Consider the following 18,849-nt stretch of genomic DNA (forward strand, 5'->3'; position numbering starts at 1 on the left):
ATAGTTACTTACCACAAATTGGTTATCTCAATTCATACACTCCTCACACATACATACCTTACAATTTCAATGTGCCTGTGTGTTGATTGCACATATGGGAGGTAAGAGGTTGACCACTGTAGCTTTTCTTATTTTGTCAGGGAGAGTGTGATAAAGTATGTATACAATTGTGTTTATTTTTCTTTGCTTCTTCTTTGAATATGTATATTGTTATGAGTAAAATGATTGCATTATTTTCTTATGCAGTGTTGATGTGCAAATTAACAAATGAATATTTACATTTAAATGGACAGAAAAAAAGACTCTTATTTTGATATTTTAGTTGGAGAGTCGCGAACGGAACAGTGAACTGCACGTGCTCCCTCATATCTGCAGAGGAGCTGTGAAAGAGTAGACGCGACCTTCTCGTTCTTCACATTTTATCCAGTTTTACAGGTAAAAAAACATGGACATTCAAGAGAGGAACCTTTAACTATACGACAGCGATTGCACTATTACCATGTATGGTGAATGTAAAGTAGGGATGGGCATAATTAATCGACGATCGATAATCGATCGTTAAGAATTTCGTCGATCACGTTTATTTGTTATCGATTAATCTAATGCAGGTTGCGTTGCGTGAGTCTTGAAGCAATGGAATTGATTTTAGCGCGGAGGTACCTGTGCATCCCGGCAACGTCATTCCCCTCAGAGCGGGTGTTTTCGGCGGCTGGACTGGCTGTCACCAGGTTGCGGTCGCATCTGATCCCAGATCATGTCAACATGCTTATCTTTCTCAACAGAAATCAGTGGACTGGTGCAGAAGTTCTATGGGAACTAAATGCGTTTTCTCAGATCGGATAGCTATCTGATTTATCAAAACGATTCCATTTACACCCGGTCATATAAATGTGTTTTTGCAAAACGGATATAAATCCGATCTTGAAATCCCGCGCTACATTTTTAAATTGTTGCACGTCCGGAAGCAACTGATATGAGCTGCATTTTATTGATCATCAGCGAAAATTTCTAAATCAAAGACTGCAACAATATTGCGGCAACAGCCCTGGTAAGATCATTTCGGTTCTTTACTTTTAATGAAGATGATTGTGTTTTGATGAATGACTTTCACTTTGATTTGCGATAGTTTGCACGTTGGCTTGAATAGATGCTCATCTGTGGTGATGCGTGTTCCAGTAACGCCGTCATATCTGGCTATAACATGACATATAGCCTAGGCCTATAAAACGCTCTCACATGTTTATTTCTTAGCATTTTTGGGATAAGTCAAATTTACATAATGTAGTTTCAACAACCAGATGCATTTACTCTTGTCCAGTTTCGTCTGGAATGCGTCTCAGTTCTCCTCCTGAAGTGGTTTGAGCGATCGGGTTTAAATCCGCCTCGAATGCGTTTCGGAGGGCATTTACATTTGGTCTTTTCACGATCGGATAGTTATCCGATCACAGAAAACGGATGAAATGGCCATGGGTCTCTGTTCAAGAACGCCGGCTCGCTGTTCCGCTGTTTTAGAGCACCGCAGGGCATCTTCAAGTCTAACGTTACCGAACGTGCAGTTTCACTGCCACAAGTTGATCTTCTTGTAATAAAGATCTCATCGAGGACAAACAAACTGTATTTTTGTATTTTCATTGCATTTTTAATTTATAAAAAGTTGAAGAAATAATGAATTTCAACATAAAAATATTAATGATTAATCGATAGTCGATCGTTAATTCTCCCGACGATCGACTAAGAAAATTTAATCGAATGCCCATCCCTAATGTAAAGTGTTGAAATTGTTTTAGTTGGTCATGATATATGCTCACTATAATATGAGGAAAATTATACAAGTATGCTCCAGTGGTCATTATATCTAACTAGTGTTGTATTAATAGTTTTTGGATCATAAAAAGTTTGTTTGCTCATGTTAATGAGTTAATAGGTAGCATTAAGTGCATCTTTGATGCTCACTCTGTGATCGCGTTTGGCGTGCTTGCCAGTCACGTGACCAGGCACTGAAGAGAGCATAGAAAGCCACTGAGTCTCTGTGTATCCATCATAAATCCACTCCTATGTAGGTAAAAGAGTGAATTGTGTTTCACAATGGTTTTAAGAAGCAAGTATCTTTTGAAATACACACTTTCATAGTACATATGAAGTAAATTCATACTAAATCTCATTATGAATATTGGTATTACTGTTTTGTTAATCTGTCAGATCGGTCTCTTGAGCAGAGGCCTGCAACACAATTAAATGAATCAATATTGCAACATTTCGACAAATAAATGATCTGATTTTACATTTAATTAGAGTGAGATTTTCACTCTTACCTTGTCCTTTCCTCATTGGGACGCGCTCATACACATGATAAACATGTTTGAGCAGATCCTCTGTAACTCTCGGTTTCATATGGATTACAAAATCAGATAACATTTATTAAATATTTAGACATTTAAAGCTTTTGACATATTTATTATTCTGACTGAGCTGAGGCAAGTGGCTTTCGGTTCATTCTTGTGACGCATAGTTCCCGGAGACAGAGACCACAGAAAACGTTTTGTTGTTAGCCTATTGTGAGTGTACATGACTAAAAGTTTAGTTTTGAATGATATACTCTTATCTGTAAGAACAAAAAACGGCAGAGTATATTAAGTTCTTTTAGCTGTTATGAGAAAAATAAATCCAAATGAAAGTGACGCTGCATCTGTCGAACGCTAATTCAACATGCCCGAATAAAACCAGATTTTAGAACAATGCGTAGCGCCACTCGTCGTGGTACAAATAATTCAGCAGAAGCAAGGATATTTAGACCAAATGGAAATCCCCATCCCCCCCGGCAAATCGCACCTTGCTTACAACGTTTTTAAAAACTCTTTCTGTATAGAGAACCCCATACATTTTTTTTTTTTTTTTAACAGAACTGCTTTTGAAATTACAATTGAAATTATTATACAAATGTAAATTCAGTCATTCTGTTAGATAATATTTGTTCTTTAGTGTAAAATGGAAATGCATGGTCATTTTATTTTATAAATACAAGCAATAAAAACTATATGGTGTAACAGTTTTAGAACTAGACAAATCTCTGCATTAATAAAAAAAATAAAAAAATTACAGTAGCCCATGTTTGTTCGGGATTTGAACTAGTGTTATCTAAATTATTGAAACCTAAATTATACTACTCGACCACGAATTTACTAGAAAGCCCAGAAGTTTGGTTGTCCATCAGTCAGTGTGTCCGCGTACTTAAGAGAAAAGTGCTCTTCATTTGTCACATTCCTCAATAGAATAGTAAAAATATTCAGCGTCATTGCACCCAATTTACTTTCACTGACTGCGAGATAGACCTATGATTTTTCTGTTGCCCACCAATGTCTACAGCATGAAGTATAGGCTATATTGTTGTCATCTCTATTTTTAACTTTTTATTCTATTTTTCTTTTCTAAGATTGTTCTCGTTTAAAATGTAATTTTACATATTGAACTTTTGCTTTTGTTAAATTTAACTAATTCTGTTGTAGCCTAATAGGCAATTTAAAAAAAAAAAAAATATATATATATTTATATATGTTTTAATAATCAGATTATTATAATAGTTCACTGTTCGTTCAAATAATAGTCTATATGTATGTATCGTTTGTTGAAACATTAACCAAATTTTCTTTATTTAATAATAAATTATTCATGCAGTTTCAACTCCACCAAATCTTAAGTTGTTTCATTAGTGTGCAGCAAATGTCAATAGTTATGTTTGTTGTAGGCTTATTTGGAAATTACCATAGTTGTAGTATTTCATCCTTATTGTTAATTGACATTAGCCCCACTTACGTTTCAAAATGCAGCAATTGCAACTGTTTTGCAAAATGTCCCTTTGCGCCACCTGGCGGTCATTTTGCGAACAACTTTAAAATGCAACTGGTTTATTTTTACACGGTGGTAATAGGCATTCTGGTTGACTACCAACTGTATATCATCATATAGAGTTATACAACATAAACGGTGCCAGGATTGCATAATTTCTTGAAGAACAATGATGGATAGATTGTTCAGGTGAAATTTGCCATAAACAATGGACAATATAATCAATATTTCACAGATTTAATGCTTTTGTGGACAAAAAGTGCTGTTGGATGTTTTTCAATAGACGCTTGTCATGGACATTTTACCCAAGTGTGACGGATTGGATTCATCCCGTGACCACTATTTCGTAACATGTATGAAGTCCTGTTTTGATTTTGCACGTTGTTACTTGCACTCCCATCATAAATTACAATATTACTGTTGCTGGAGCATCTATATTGTAAAACAGACACTGCAGATTGACACTAAACCCTTAGAACTTTCAAATGATGTATAATTCGTTATTCTTAATATTTTTCAGGGGTGCAAACACATGTATGGTCAAAAAAGAGAGAGGTAATCGAAGCCCTCGTCCCGCGGCAAATATCTACATTACTACATTACTACAAATATCTACGATACTACATTGCCACCATCCCCAACCCACCCCTATAGGCACATAGAGTCAAATGAAATTTAGAAAAACTATCTTGCACTACTTCTTCTTGCTTTACTGCTACTTCCTGAAAACAATGTCACCTGATGATTTGAATAGCTCTTTTTGTAAAGAATTAATAATTCTAGGATGATTGGGGTAATTGTGTAGGGTAGGCCTAGTGCATTTGAATAGAAAATAATAAACAAAATACAAATATAAATACAATAAAACACAAATACACAAGAAATAAAGCAGTGCTTTATGTTTTTCAGGTAAATTAACTGTATTAAATATTAATACAGTTTATCTTTTGACAAAACGTGATTTTTCTCTTTCTCTTTTGTTGTTTGATTAACTTTGGTGACACAAACAGCTGCAGGTATATTGGGTGCTGTCCCTTTAAGACGAATGCACGTATTTAATACCGGTAATGACACGCATCCGTTTTATTTTGACTGCGTTTACGGGGAAACTCGTTGAGACGGACACTGGCTTATTTTTTCGTGCACATGTCTGTTCAAACACAAATAGATAAGAAAGAAAAGGAAATTCGGTGTTCACGAACTTCACGTGCTGTCTGCGACTGCGTGGCTCTGTGCGCCGACAGACCATCTACATTTGGATGTTAAACATAATATGTATAGCCTGATACAGCAAAGACAACGTCGGCAGTATTGACGGCAAAATAGGCTACAGAATATTTCGTTCTGTAGGCCTATTGACAGGGGCAATATTTGAAAATCGATAATTAGGCCTATTTTTTAAATTACAATTATATATGCATTTGTCAAAAACCGAGAGACTTTCAAGCATCAAAATGTAATTTATTAATATGTATTTGCGCCTTCTATTTTGTCTGAAAACTTCCAACACTCTTGCGTGTCGCGTGAAAAATAGGCGTCGGTTGCGGTTCTATTTCTAGCACGCGGTTTCGGCGCGGCTCGAGAAGTGTGTGTGTCACGCAGGCATTGTGCTCTAACACAAGCTCTAACCAGTTAACATGAGAGCCGACATAAAAACGGACACCACGCCACGCAGAGAGAAATGTGATGCAGTGGCAGATCCAGAGTGAGACAGAAACACTAGTGGTTCACGCTTGCGCACATACTGCTGGTTTGGCACGCAGTGTTCTGATTCGCTTATTTCCCATTTACTTGTTGGTGGACGCAATCCAGAATTACTGTTGGTTAAATTATAATCAGACCCTCTCAAACCACCACCACCCCCCCCCCCCCTCCTTAAAAAAAACCTCTTCGGATCTGCACGATTCACACAAGTCACCCAAACTGACGTGAAAAAAGCGGGAGACGCCGAAAAGCGCGCTGTTTGCACCCCTGATTTTTAGACAGTCTCCTATATACAGGGGCGGACTTAACCAATAAGCGAGGTAAGCAGCCGTTTAGGGCACCAGAGAATTAGGGGGCCCCCGACAAATACCACGAAGCCTATAGGGTTCCCACACCTTGGTTGACTTCTAATTCAAAGACCTTTCAAGGACTTTCCAGGTCCAATGCCCTCAAATTCAAGGACTTAATGTGGGGACACATTTCAAGTAAGAGCAAGGTTACATCGTTTGACCGTTTTCATGTGTCAAACACAACTATGCAAAAAAGTTTTTTTTTTGCATTTATTTTTGGCCATATGACAGAGATCTGATATTCTGTGTCACATTTCTGTTTTGCATAAAACTGAAGAATATTCTTAAAATGATCTGATATTAACTTATGCATGAAACGTTGAGGTATCATCGTAGTAGTTTTGTGCTCACGTGAACGTCATGACAACGTACTACACAAAGTACCTCATGTGGGAAACACTTAACATAACGCGTAAATGCGCATAACTAACGTAAATCAAGCAAGCTAGTATGCATAGGCCACGAAGTGTTGGCGAAATAACACATTAGCGGACCGGAGGGAATAACATGGAATTTTTCTCCAGAAATTTCTTGCACAAAATAAATGGCTGTGTTTACTGCATGTACACGTTTTGTTTTAATCAGACTGAATTCATTCCGATTGATGAATCCCAACGTAGTGTTTACATGAAAACGAAAATTGATGGTGTGTATGTGCGTGTTTATATGTCACAAGCTTTAAATCAGAATTGATTTTGATTGATTGGATTAGAAACGGAATAAACCACCCCTTTCAATCCGATCGAAATTTCATTCAGATCAAGCTCAATTGGATCGAAGTGTGCCAGTTAGTGTAGCCCGCGAACATGAACAGCACAGAGGGAGTTTTAATGAGTGACGATCCTGCTTTCTGGCCGAAACACCTATCAGATAATGAGCTTTGAGTTTGTGATTTTTTCTTATATTTGTGAATTAATTTTTATTATTATATGTTACATTGAAAAAATACAACAGTTCCCGGTTACAGAAATTGACGCATAATATTAAAAGTGTAGTCTAAAAGTGTAGTTTGTGAATTTAGTTTTTTTTAATTTGTGAATTAAATTGTATTTAATTTTAAATTGGGAAAATAAAAGTTTCAGGTTACAGATATTTTTAACATGCAGTTTATCTACAAATGTAGAGAAAGAAAAAACAGAGAAAGAAAAACCATGGTAAACAAAGTGACAAAGCTTGAGGTCTGGACAGTGATCGTCAAGAGGTTAAATAGACAAAACAATGACATTTAAGTAGCACTAATTAAAGGGATACTTCAGGATTTAGCATTAAGCTTTGTATAAGTAGAAAACCTGTAGTATTTTCGAATTACCGTGCTTTCCACACTCATATCCCCCTGAGACGAGAGATTTATGTATTTTTTTGGCTAAAGACTACAGCCAGTAGTAGGGGCTGTCCCGCATGTTTTCAACCCGCCCATAGAGGGTGGGATCTCACTCACAGAATGTACACATAGTGTCAGCCGTCTTTCTTTGGAAGCTAAGCTAGCAGGCTCTTGTTCTGTGGAGAAAGCTGAGTAGTAGGAGAAAGCTGAGTAGTAGGGGTTACCATCCTCTTTTTCCCGGACATGTCCGGCTGTCGAGATCGTCCAAAATGTCCGGGATTCGGCTTTTGCTTTCTGCAATCGTCATTCATTGTTTACATGCACACCTTTTGTTTCAATCTAACTGAATTCATTCCGATTGGTGAATCTGAATGTAGTGTTTACATGAACGCTAAACAAGTGATCGGTTGATGTGCGTTTTAACATTACTAAGAAAATTCCCGCTCCTCAGTGAGAGATACGAGACTGGTGCGTCTCACAGGTGCCGCTCATCAGCAATCACGCCACCAGCCTCGCGCCGTTCTCCCGCATCCCTCAGTCTCGTCCTGCTCGCCACAGTAAACATAATGAATGGTGACTGTAGAACGCAAAAGCCGAATCCCGGACATTTTGGGTGATCTCGAAATCCCGGGAAGACTCGTCTTGGAGACTCACTAGTAGCCTAGCCTTTTTGTTTAAGCTGGTAGGCGTGGCTTGGGAGTGGCCTCCTAGGGCAGCGAAGCAAGTGCATTCTGGGAGTTGTTGTCTTTCATCCACATACAGTGAGGAAAATAAGTATTTGAACACCCTGCTATTTTGCAAGTTCTCCCACTTAGAAATCATGGAGGGGTCTGAAATTGTCATCGTAGCTGCATGTCCACTGTGAGAGAGATAATCTAAAAAAAAAAAAATCCAGAAATCACAATGTATGATTTTTTTAACTATTTATTTGTATGATACAGCTGCAAATAAGTATTTGAACACCTGAGAAAATCAATGTTAATATTTGGTACAGTAGTCTTTGTTTGCAATTACAGAGGTCAAACGTTTCCTGTAGTTTTTCACCAGGTTTGCACACACTGCAGGAGAGATTTTGGCCCACTCCTCCACACAGACCTTCTCTAGATCAGTCAGGTTTCTGGGCTGTCGCTGAGAAACACGGAGTTTGAGCTCTCTCCAAAGATTCTCTATTGGGTTTAGGTCTGGAGACTGGCTAGGCCACGCCAGAACCTTGATATGCTTCTTACAGAGCCACTCCTTGGTTATCCTGGCTGTGTGCTTCGGGTCATTGTCATGTTGGAAGACCCAGCCTCGACCCATCTTCAATGCTCTAACTGAGGGAAGGAGGTTGTTCCCCAAAATCTCGCAATACATGGCCCCGGTCATCCTCTCCTTAATACAGTGCAGTCGCCCTGTCCCATGTGCAGAAAAACACCCCCAAAGCATGATGCTACCACCCCCATGCTTCACAGTAGGGATGGTGTTCTTGGGATGGTACTCCTCATTCTTCCTCCAAACACGTTTAGTGGAATTATGACCAAAAAGTTATATTTTGGTCTCATCTGACCACATGACTTTCTCCCATGACTCCTCTGGATCATCCAAATGGTCATTGGCAAACTTAAGACGGGCCTTGACATGTGCTGGTTTAAGCAGGGGAACCTTCCGTGCCATGCATGATTTCAAACCATGACGTCTTAGTGTATTACCAACAGTAACCTTGGAAATGGTGGTCCCAGCTCTTTTCAGGTCATTGACCAGCTCCTCCCGTGTAGTTCTGGGCTGATTTCTCACCTTTCTTAGGATCATTGAGACCCCACGAGGTGAGATCTTGCATGGAGCCCCAGTCCGAGGGAGATTGGGGATCTTACGGAGGTGGACTGATTGTATGGGGTGGACAGGTGTCTTTATGCAGCTAACGACCTCAAAGAGGTGCATCTAATTTAGGATAATAAATGGAGTGGAGGTGGACATTTTAAAGGCAGATTAACAGGTCTTTGAGGGTCAGAATTCTAGCTGATAGACAGGTGTTCAAATACTTATTTGCAGCTGTATCATACAAATAAATAGTTAAAAAATCATATATTGTGATTTCTGGATTTTTTTTTTTTAGATTATGTCTCTCACAGTGGACATGCACCTACGATGACAATTTCAGACCCCTCCATGATTTCCAAGTGGGAGAACTTGCAAAATAGCAGGGTGTTCAAATACTTATTTTCCTCACTGTAAGCCAAAAATACATTTTCTGGCTTTTCTCAGTCTGAAATCTCCAAATTCAAAAATAATTTCACATTTCTTCTACATAAATGACCAAATACACATTCATCTTTCCAGAGGTGAAGTATACCTTTAAATGTCACTGTATGGATGGATGGAAAAATATATTTGAATAGGAGTTTATTGGCCTGGCACATCTTGCCTTGGAAATATTTGCAAAAACATTCATTCCAAAACATTAATCTTTCTTTGCTGAAACCATTCTTTTGCTGATTTAGATGTGTGTTTTGGATCATTGTCATGCTGCAAGATGACTAGTTCTCTTCGTTTATGCTTCGATTAATCGGCTACCTATCGCTATGGGCCGATAATTAGGGGGCAAGCACTGAAAGTGCGTAGGCACCTATTGAAATCGTTGGCGTTCTTATTCTTCTTCTGTATAGAAGTCTATGCCAGCCCATAGAACCACATTTGGCACACTGATAGAGGACAGTCGGAACGGTCACCATAACAAATTTGGAGTCTCCAACTCAATGCCACTAGCGCCACCAATTGTCCAAACTTTTACTCATGTGTCTGCTAATAACTTTTGAACCATAAGGGCTAGAAACAAAATTTTCCCACTGATTCCTTGGCTCAAGACGATTCGATTGCATCATATGACGTAATTCTTTCTGCCATTTAGAATTTCTTTTTAAAAAACCTACTTTTTTAAACTCGTCCTAGATGTTTACTCTGATTTTCACAAAAATTTAACCAGATCATCTTAAGACCATGCTGACAAAAATGTATGGAATTTTTGGAAAAATTCATGGAACATTTTGGTATTCAGACCAAACTTGGTATATGTCATCACAAGCATGACTTGAGGCTACATGCTGCGTTTCGGTGCAGTGCCACCTACTGGGGTCCAGTGCTATTTTTGGGTATAACTTCTTAACAATTTTTTCATATAAGTAGTCTCGTTAAATATCGGGCGCCATGCCGAGTCAAACGGTATCCAATTTGTCCATATCGGCAATTTTGAAATGAAAAATTGAAAAATGCTGTATTTTATGAACGCATAAACGCATCATTACAAAACTTGGTATGGGCCATCGACACAATGCTCTGAAAGAGTCTGAGAAGTTTAGGATGTTTAGAAATTATTGACATGCTTATAACTTTGGATTTGGTTGACTTATTTTCACAGGAGTCATATCCTTACATTCCTGAATCCTTGAGTCCAAACATGCTAGGTTTCGCAACGTTGTAAATTAGCGCTTAAACTTTTGCGAATATCTTTGCAAATCTGTTTGAGACTAAACCACTGTAGGAAATTCGGAAAGTCACTAGCTACATGTTTGTCAATTTTGATAGTAAGTGGCAAATAAATCTAATCAAAGTCGCCCATGGGTAATTTTTATGCTCTCATTCATATAAATGTCTATAACTCTGACTATAAACTATAAAAATAATTTATATTTTGACCAAATTTGACACGTATGGACTCACTCTGAGAACACACAAAAAAAGTGGTGGAACTGCACCCCTTGGTGGTGCTATAATAGAACAAAACAAGGACATTGCCATTAATTACAATATAATATCATGATATTAAATGCTACACTTTACGAATGCAATGTGGCTCTTCAGCTATCAGGTTAACCATAAGCATTAGCATTAAGATAGCTTAGCATGCAAATCTGGTTAACATGCTTTTGTGTGCTAATTCTAATAACCGAAGCCTCTCCTCGGCAGTTTGGTAAGTCAGCGTCAACTTATTATAAATAATGTTCTTACACTGAATGTTTGGATTTTGTGAAGGTTTGTGGTAATATAATAAAGTTCTGTGTAACAAATTATTAACGAAGGAATTATTTTGAATTTCTTTTTTCTGTTGAACATGAGTTATTTTGAAGAATATGGGTAACCAAACAGTTGCTGGTCCCCAGTGACTTCCAAAGTACAGTAGGGGAAAAAATGTTTTGATCCCCTGCTGATTTTGTAAGTTTGCCCAATTTAAAACCTATATATAATGTGTTTTTCTGGATTTTTGGTTGATATTCTGTCTCTATCCGTTAAAATAAACCTTCCATAAAAATTATAGACCCTTAATTTCTTTGTAAATGGGCGAACTTACAAAATCAGCAAGCAATCAAATAATTATTTCCCCCACTGTATATTTTTATACTATGGAAGTCAATGGGGACCAACAATTGTTTGGTTACCCACATTCTTCAAATTATCTTTTTTTTGTGTTCAGCACAAGAAAGAAATGAATACAGGTTTGGAACAACATGAGAGTGAGTAAATAAAGACAATTTTCATTTTGTGGTGAACTATCCCCTTTAAGGACAAGGGGCAGCATGTTTACTATTAGGCTGATGTCACTTTAAGACCTGTGTGGGAATGCAAATTTGTTAAAATGTTTCATTTAGGTTTACTTATTACATATAAGGTTAGGTATAAATTATGATTATCAGGGTTTTCTAGCAAACGACTCTGGTCAGTCCTGTTTTACTGAATCTCTTGGAGTTTGTGTTTTAGCAAGAAAGTCCAGCCAGTCCTGTACTCGGGTCTCAGTGTTTGAATAGATATGCTGAGTGGACTAGGGTGGGTTCCTAAACCTGTCTTTTTCGGTTCCTGCCCCTAAATGTATATAAACTGTAAGAGAACATTCACGTCAGGCTTGGTGACTGCAGCTATCGACGGCTCGTGTTCTCAATAAAGAAACCTGCTGAAGAAACAACCAAGTCTCCTGGTTTTTCGATTCTAAGTTCACAACACCTGCATGCACCTAACTTGCATATAAGCATCCGATTTTCTGTCAACTGTGTAGTTTGACAGTATTAAAGCAATCAGACGCGAAAAATAAAGTCTTGTAATCGGGCGCTATTTGATAGGCTTCTAGTGAGCGTGCGCTTCGTGTGTACACGCTCAGAAAAAGCGTCAGAAGAGCACGTGAACAAAATGTTTAACCACCAAAGCACATGCAAAAAATTATGCTCTCAGCCACTTAGTTCGCTTATGCCATGGGCCAGCTCTGATTGACGGAATTGTCTCTGATTTTCTCTTTGTCTTTCGATGTTTGATAAACAATAATGACACTCTGCACACTGCTCTTGAATGATTAACATTTGTAACTTTAATTTTAAGGATTTAACTATTTAATTTATGCAGGGAAGACTATCCAGTATATTATTTTACATTTGATTCTTTATTCAATTTCTTTAGTATTTCTTACCTCAATACTACTGTTAGACCTACCTGGAAAAAAACAACAACTTAAAGCACTGTTTATTTCATTTGCATCTTTATTGTTTTGTATTCTATTTATTTGTATTGCTTCTGTTTATTTGTACTTATTTTATTACTAACTGATTACTTGTCGGGGTTTTTTTTTCATTCAAATCAACAATTGAAATTAGGCTTGTGCTGTGTCAGCTATTGTGCAACAAAATTGCCACAATGTAACAAAAATGCACTAATGTAATGCATGATCAATCACTGCATGATTGTGCTATTGTTTGATATTTGCTCTTATTTTATTACTGACGGTTTACTTTTTTTTGTAAATTTAGTTCAAATTTTCAGATAAAACCAGTGCTCTATGTAAGCCATTGCAACAAATTACCCAAATTATAAAAAGAAATATGAGATAATAAAAATATCTGTATGGCAGTATATATATATATATATATATATATACAGTGAGGAAAATAAGTATTTGAACACCCTGCTATTTTGCAAGTTCTCCCACTTGGAAATCATGGAGGGGTCTGAAATTGTCATTGTAGGTGCATGTCCACTGTGAGAGACAATCTAAAAAAAAAAAACCCAGAAATCACAATATATGATTTTTTAACTATTTATTTGTATGATACAGTTGCAAATAAGTATTTGAACACCTGTCTATCAGCTAGAATTCTGACCCTCAAAGACCTGTTAGTCTGCCTTTAAAATGTCCACCTCCACTCCATTTATTATCCTAAATTAGATGCACCTGATTGAGGTCGTTAGCTGCATAAAGACACCTGTCCACCCCATACAATCAGTAAGAATCCAACTACTAACATGGCCAAGACCAAAGAGCTGTCCAAAGACACTAGAGACAAAATTGTACACCTCCACAAGGCTGGAAAGGGCTACGGGGAAATTGCCAAGCGGCTTGGTGAAAAAAGGTCCACTGTTGGAGCAATCATTAGAAAATGGAAGAAGCTAAACATGACTTTCAATCTCCCTCGGACTGGGGCTCCATGCAAGATCTCACCTCGTGGGGTCTCAATGATCAAAGGTGAGAAATCAGCCCAGAACTACACGGGAGGAGCTGGTCAATGACCTGAAAAGAGCTGGGACCACCGTTTCCAAGGTTACTGTTGGTAATATACTAAGACGTCATGGTTTGAAATCATGCATGGCACGGAAGGTTCCCCTGCTTAAACCAGCACATGTCAGGGCCCGTCTTAGGTTTGCCAATGACCATTTGGATGATCCAGAGGAGTCATGGGAGAAAGTCATGTGGTCAGATGAGACCAAAATATAACTTTTTGGTCATAATTCCACTAAACGTGTTTGGAGGAAGAAGAATGATGAGTACCATCCCAAGAACACCATCCCTACTGTGAAGCATGGGGGTGGTAGCATCATGCTTTGGGGGTGTGAGGGAGCTCAAACTCCGTGTTTCTCAGCGACAGCCCAGAAACCTGACTGATCTAGAGAAGATCTGTGTGGAGGAGTGGGCCAAAATCCCTCCTGCAGTGTGTGCAAACCTGGTGAAAAACTACAGGAAACGTTTGACCTCTGTAATTGCAAACAAAGGCTACTGTACCAAATATTAACATTGATTTTCTCAGGTGTTCAAATACTTATTTGCAGCTGTATCATACAAATAAATAGTTAAAAAATCATACATTGTGATTTCTGGATTTTTTTTTTTTAGATTATGTCTCTCACAGTGGACATGCACCTACGATGACAATTTCAGACCCCTCCATGATTTCTAAGTGGGAGAACTTGCAAAATAGCAGGGTGTTTCCTCACTGTATATATGCCAGTTTTCCCTGTGGGATCAAAAATGTTATAGAATATTTATATTTTTCAAGGCATCATATCGAAGTTAGAAATTTCAGTATAATGACAGCACTAGTGCCTACGATAAAAATAACATGCATGTTATTTTTAACGTGATATATTGTATTACCGTATGACGGCATCTGTCTAATAGATAGACCGATAAATGATTATAGATAGAGAGAGAGAGAGAGAGAGAGAGAGAGAGAGAGAGAGAGAGAGACAGAGAGAGAGAGAGAGAGAGAGAGAGAGAGAGAGAGAGAGAGAGAGAGAGAGACAATAGGATAGAACAGTCAAATCAACCAATGACCATTTTTATTTAAGAAAAAGTGAAACTAATTTTACAATGCACTTACCGGTCTTAGTTTCTCCAGATGCAACCTCAGATAAGTATCTATAGTAATCACCTTTCATTTTCAGATAAAACACCTTGCTCTCTGCTTGAGAAGCATTGGGAATTAAGAACTTCTCCAAAAGACCCTGTCAAGACAAGTTGGGAGCATCAGGATGGCTCATATTGTGGAAAATGTCCCTATCTTTCTGAAGGAAGGTTAAAAATAATGAATGACATTTGAATCTTATTGTTAAATTAAAACGAAATTAACTGTTCTTTGACAACTGAAAAATAAATTTTTTATTTAAGAAAATGTGTTCAAGAATGAACATATTCAGAATGCAACTAATGATTATTTTGATTATCGATTAATCTGTCCATTAATTTTCCAAATTAATCCATTATTTTAAACGTTAATCCACATCATGCCAATGTCGTCTTCCAAACAAAGTGTAATATTAAGCCTATGAAAACAAATATAGTGAATGTATCTATGCAGACTATACTATTCATTACAAGAAAGAAATTTGTTAAAATACAAACATTACATACTAAACCTAAAATCAACTGATTGCTTACTATTTTAATGCAAAAATTAAAACAACTAAATTAAAAATGATAAACAAAAACAAAAGCACAAAAACTGAACTTATGATGTATGAAAAACACAATATTACATTAATGTGCTATTCCAACAACAGTGCATTTACAGTTACTCCTCTCATTAATATGATTGTTACATGAAGAATTTTAAACCTACACTTATTTCTAACAAAAAATATTTTAGCAAAATGTGTATTTTAGTCAGAAATATACAATAGTGTATTTACTGTTACTGCTCTCATAAATGATTACTTGGGTTACATGTAGAATTAAATAAAATATTTTAGCAAAAATGTGTATTTTATAATTATTGCGCTCTATTCTACTGCGCTCCATCTGTTTGACGCGGATGCACCCACCGGCACTCGTTCATTGAACACTGAAGTTTAACAAGACCCTTGTTGTCCGAATATGCTAACAGGAAATAATCACAGGACTTTTTAAAAGGATATAACCATAAAGTTTAATTTAAGTTAAGTTAAGTTGAGGAAAACATGTCAAAGGCATTAAACAGCACACGCATCTGTCAAAGCACGACAAACCATGGTGGTAAACAAATATAAAGCATTCTCATGTTTCGGATAACTTGTATCATGTACCTTTCCGGATCATGTACAGCAGCTCACTCTGTGTCCGCCGCTATTTTCCATATGCGTTTTGTTAATAGAAATTAGTGGTCGACTGATATATCGTCAAGGCCGATGATATATCCGATGTGTTGGAAGAGGGACTTTTATTTTGACGTCGCTCCAGACTTTTATTTTGACGGCTGGCGCTAAGAACACCAGCCCCTGAGAAGAGAACGGCGGCGCCTGATCACACAGCACTCACTCACAGTATCTGTCTTCATTAGTTTACCATCTCTGTCAGTTATATCTAATACTTTGTTAGACAGAACTGTATGGAAGTGTAAAGTGTTCATGTAGGTGTCATTTTTTAGATAGTTAAAATTAAAATAAATATGAGCTCATGTGCTACTGAAAAAAATAGCAATATGTAGGCCTACACATGATTCGACAGTTTATTTGACTAAATATAAAAAAAATTAAAGTGTGCATCATTTAACATCATTTAATCATGTAACTTTAGAGACGGTCCCTAAATGTGCAAAATATAAAAGCTTTATCAGCTTTTCCATATGATAATCATCACAATTCATCGCCCTGATAATAATCACAAATAGCCTACTGCTTGCTCCATTTCTGTAATTCAACGAATGAATGAGTCTCTCACCCATTGCTCTATAGTTTTCTTCGTCAGCAGCCGCTTGCACCCCCTGCTGGTGAAACCGACTAACAGCTATGGAGATCATCAATCTACTGATATTCCTGCCGTTCCCGGATGTCAAATGTTGAATTTTCTGTCGAATTTGAACCACTGAATTTGTGGAAGCGAATTTGTAAAGTGAAATAAAATGGTCCGAAAATTGCCGGTCGAATATTATAGGTTGTATTTTTAAACAGAATGAACATTTTGGAAGTGAAATCTGAAAGGTGAAAATGGATTATTGAATTTTTAATAATGAAAACGTGTGAAATGTTTTGAATTGAAATACTCACAGCTTAAATATACAACCATGTTGAATTTCAGCCCATAAAAATGCAAGCCTTGAAAATACAATGCATTAAAATGCAAGCAGGGTTAATGGAATGCATATTCTTTCAAGTAGTGCAATTCAACAAGCTTTTTTGTTTCAAAAACATTTGTCATTATTATACTTCCATATAACTGGTAAAAGAAAGTAAATGGTATGCGAAAAAGTAAAGCGTTTGCTTTTATATTATTTGTAACAGAAAAGGCAAAAAATCAGGCTAAAATACTTTCTCATTTACCATCAACATTCAGCAAATGCGCATCTACATCATTTAAACAAATCTCTGAATATCTCATAAACATTTAATTTAACAAAGCTTGCAGATTTAATGGAAGCCAGCTGTGATATCTTGTGAAGTGTGCATTTGTAGCCTGCATAAACGTGTTACTGTCGGTAAATATTTGTTTTCTAATTTCTTAAATATTGTTTAAAGTAAATATAAAGTGTGTATGTATTATATATATATATATATCAGTGATGCGCGGGTTGATCCGAAATGAGCGGGTGCCTGCGGTCACCCGCGGTTACCCGCGGTTACGAGTCATCCAAAAATATTTTTAATGATATTCGGGTCGCGGTCGGTCGGGTCGTTTGAAATAAAGATGCCAATTAAACCTTTGTAATTGATATAGTTCTAGACACAATTTTCTATGAATACGTTTTAAATTTAATTTACACTTTATTGGCTGAATAACTGGCGCGAAGATGACGCACGAGCTCAGTCTGCAGGCAGAGATGGAGGCGGCAAGAGAAAAGGTGAAGACTGGGGAGTGGAAGCTCCGCAAAATTTATACACAAATAGAAAGAGCAAAGTGTGGGAGACATTTGCCGAAAAAATGAAAGATGATGACCAAAGTGCTGGCTTTGTCATGTGTAGGCTACTTCTTGCGATGCTATTTGCACATTTGATAACCACAAAACTGGCACGACCAACCAGGCACGGCGCCAGGATTCCAGTTTTGGATAAGCCAGACCAATTGTGGGTGGGCCTTAAATTAAAAACGTTAAATAAAAATAAAATAAAAAAAACGTTATCCAATCACTGCTTAACCTAATAAAAAAATATTGACTAATATAGCCTACTGTTATATTATCTGTGCGTATACATAATATAGATTTTAATAGCTTGATGCTCTTTAAATATTGTGTTGCATTGTAAAAGTAAATCCGCGATCGCTCTCCATGGTTCTGACCAAAGAAGAGAGCTTTGGAATCTCCATTATGAATATACCTGGGCTGCATTTTCCGATAACATTGTCTCTTAGCGCGCTGCGATAACTTAACTAAAGGTATACTACCACTAAAGGTATATCATTGCTAGGCGTCTTCAGGGCTATCATCCACTCGTGAGGCAGAGGCGCTGAGAGGCAGAGGCGCTGGCGCCCTCCTAGCAACGGCGCTGTTTTTGGTAAAACATGATTTTGACGACTTCATTAAGTTTTGTTTTATAGAAAACTCTTTTTAAAAGATTTTCGTTTTGTATAAATTGTATCTTAATTTTGATCAATGTTTTATCAATCAATTGCCCGTATTTATTAAATAAGAAGCAAATATATAGCAGACAAAATAAGGCGCCGGTACGCGATCACTGCATGTGAACTGGGCAGCGGCGGTTTCTTCATTAGGGCGATCGGGCGACGCACCACCTCAAGCCTGGTTTATACTCGACGCGTCCGCACGAGCGCGAAGGTGCGCGCGGCAAAAATGACGTCATTGCGGTGTGGGCGGTCGTGCGCGTTGGGTTCGCAAGACCCAATTTCGCCTGGCGGTGTGCGCGACATTTTTTGTAACAACGCGCGCGGCGCCGCATCCGAAGATGAACGACTTCGAGCCGAATCTGGCCGAGCTC

At 37.6% G+C, this 18,849-nt stretch overlaps 1 protein-coding gene across 5 annotated transcripts in view; it reads right to left on the reverse strand.

Annotated features, from left to right (window-relative positions):
- ywhabb (tyrosine 3-monooxygenase/tryptophan 5-monooxygenase activation protein, beta polypeptide b) overlaps nt 1-18,849 on the reverse strand; it is a 64,898-nt gene that overhangs the window by 37,818 nt on the left and 8,231 nt on the right. For all 5 annotated transcript variants that reach the window (XM_081349456.1, XM_081349459.1, XM_081349457.1 and 2 more), the window contains one exon: nt 14,826-14,949. In XM_081349456.1, the coding sequence (XP_081205582.1) occupies nt 14,826-14,949 (124 nt within the window). The remainder of the gene's footprint in view (nt 1-14,825; nt 14,950-18,849) is intronic.

This window comes from Scardinius erythrophthalmus, assembly GCF_964197995.2.
Source record: "Scardinius erythrophthalmus genome assembly, chromosome: 20".
NCBI lineage: Eukaryota > Metazoa > Chordata > Actinopteri > Cypriniformes > Leuciscidae > Scardinius > Scardinius erythrophthalmus.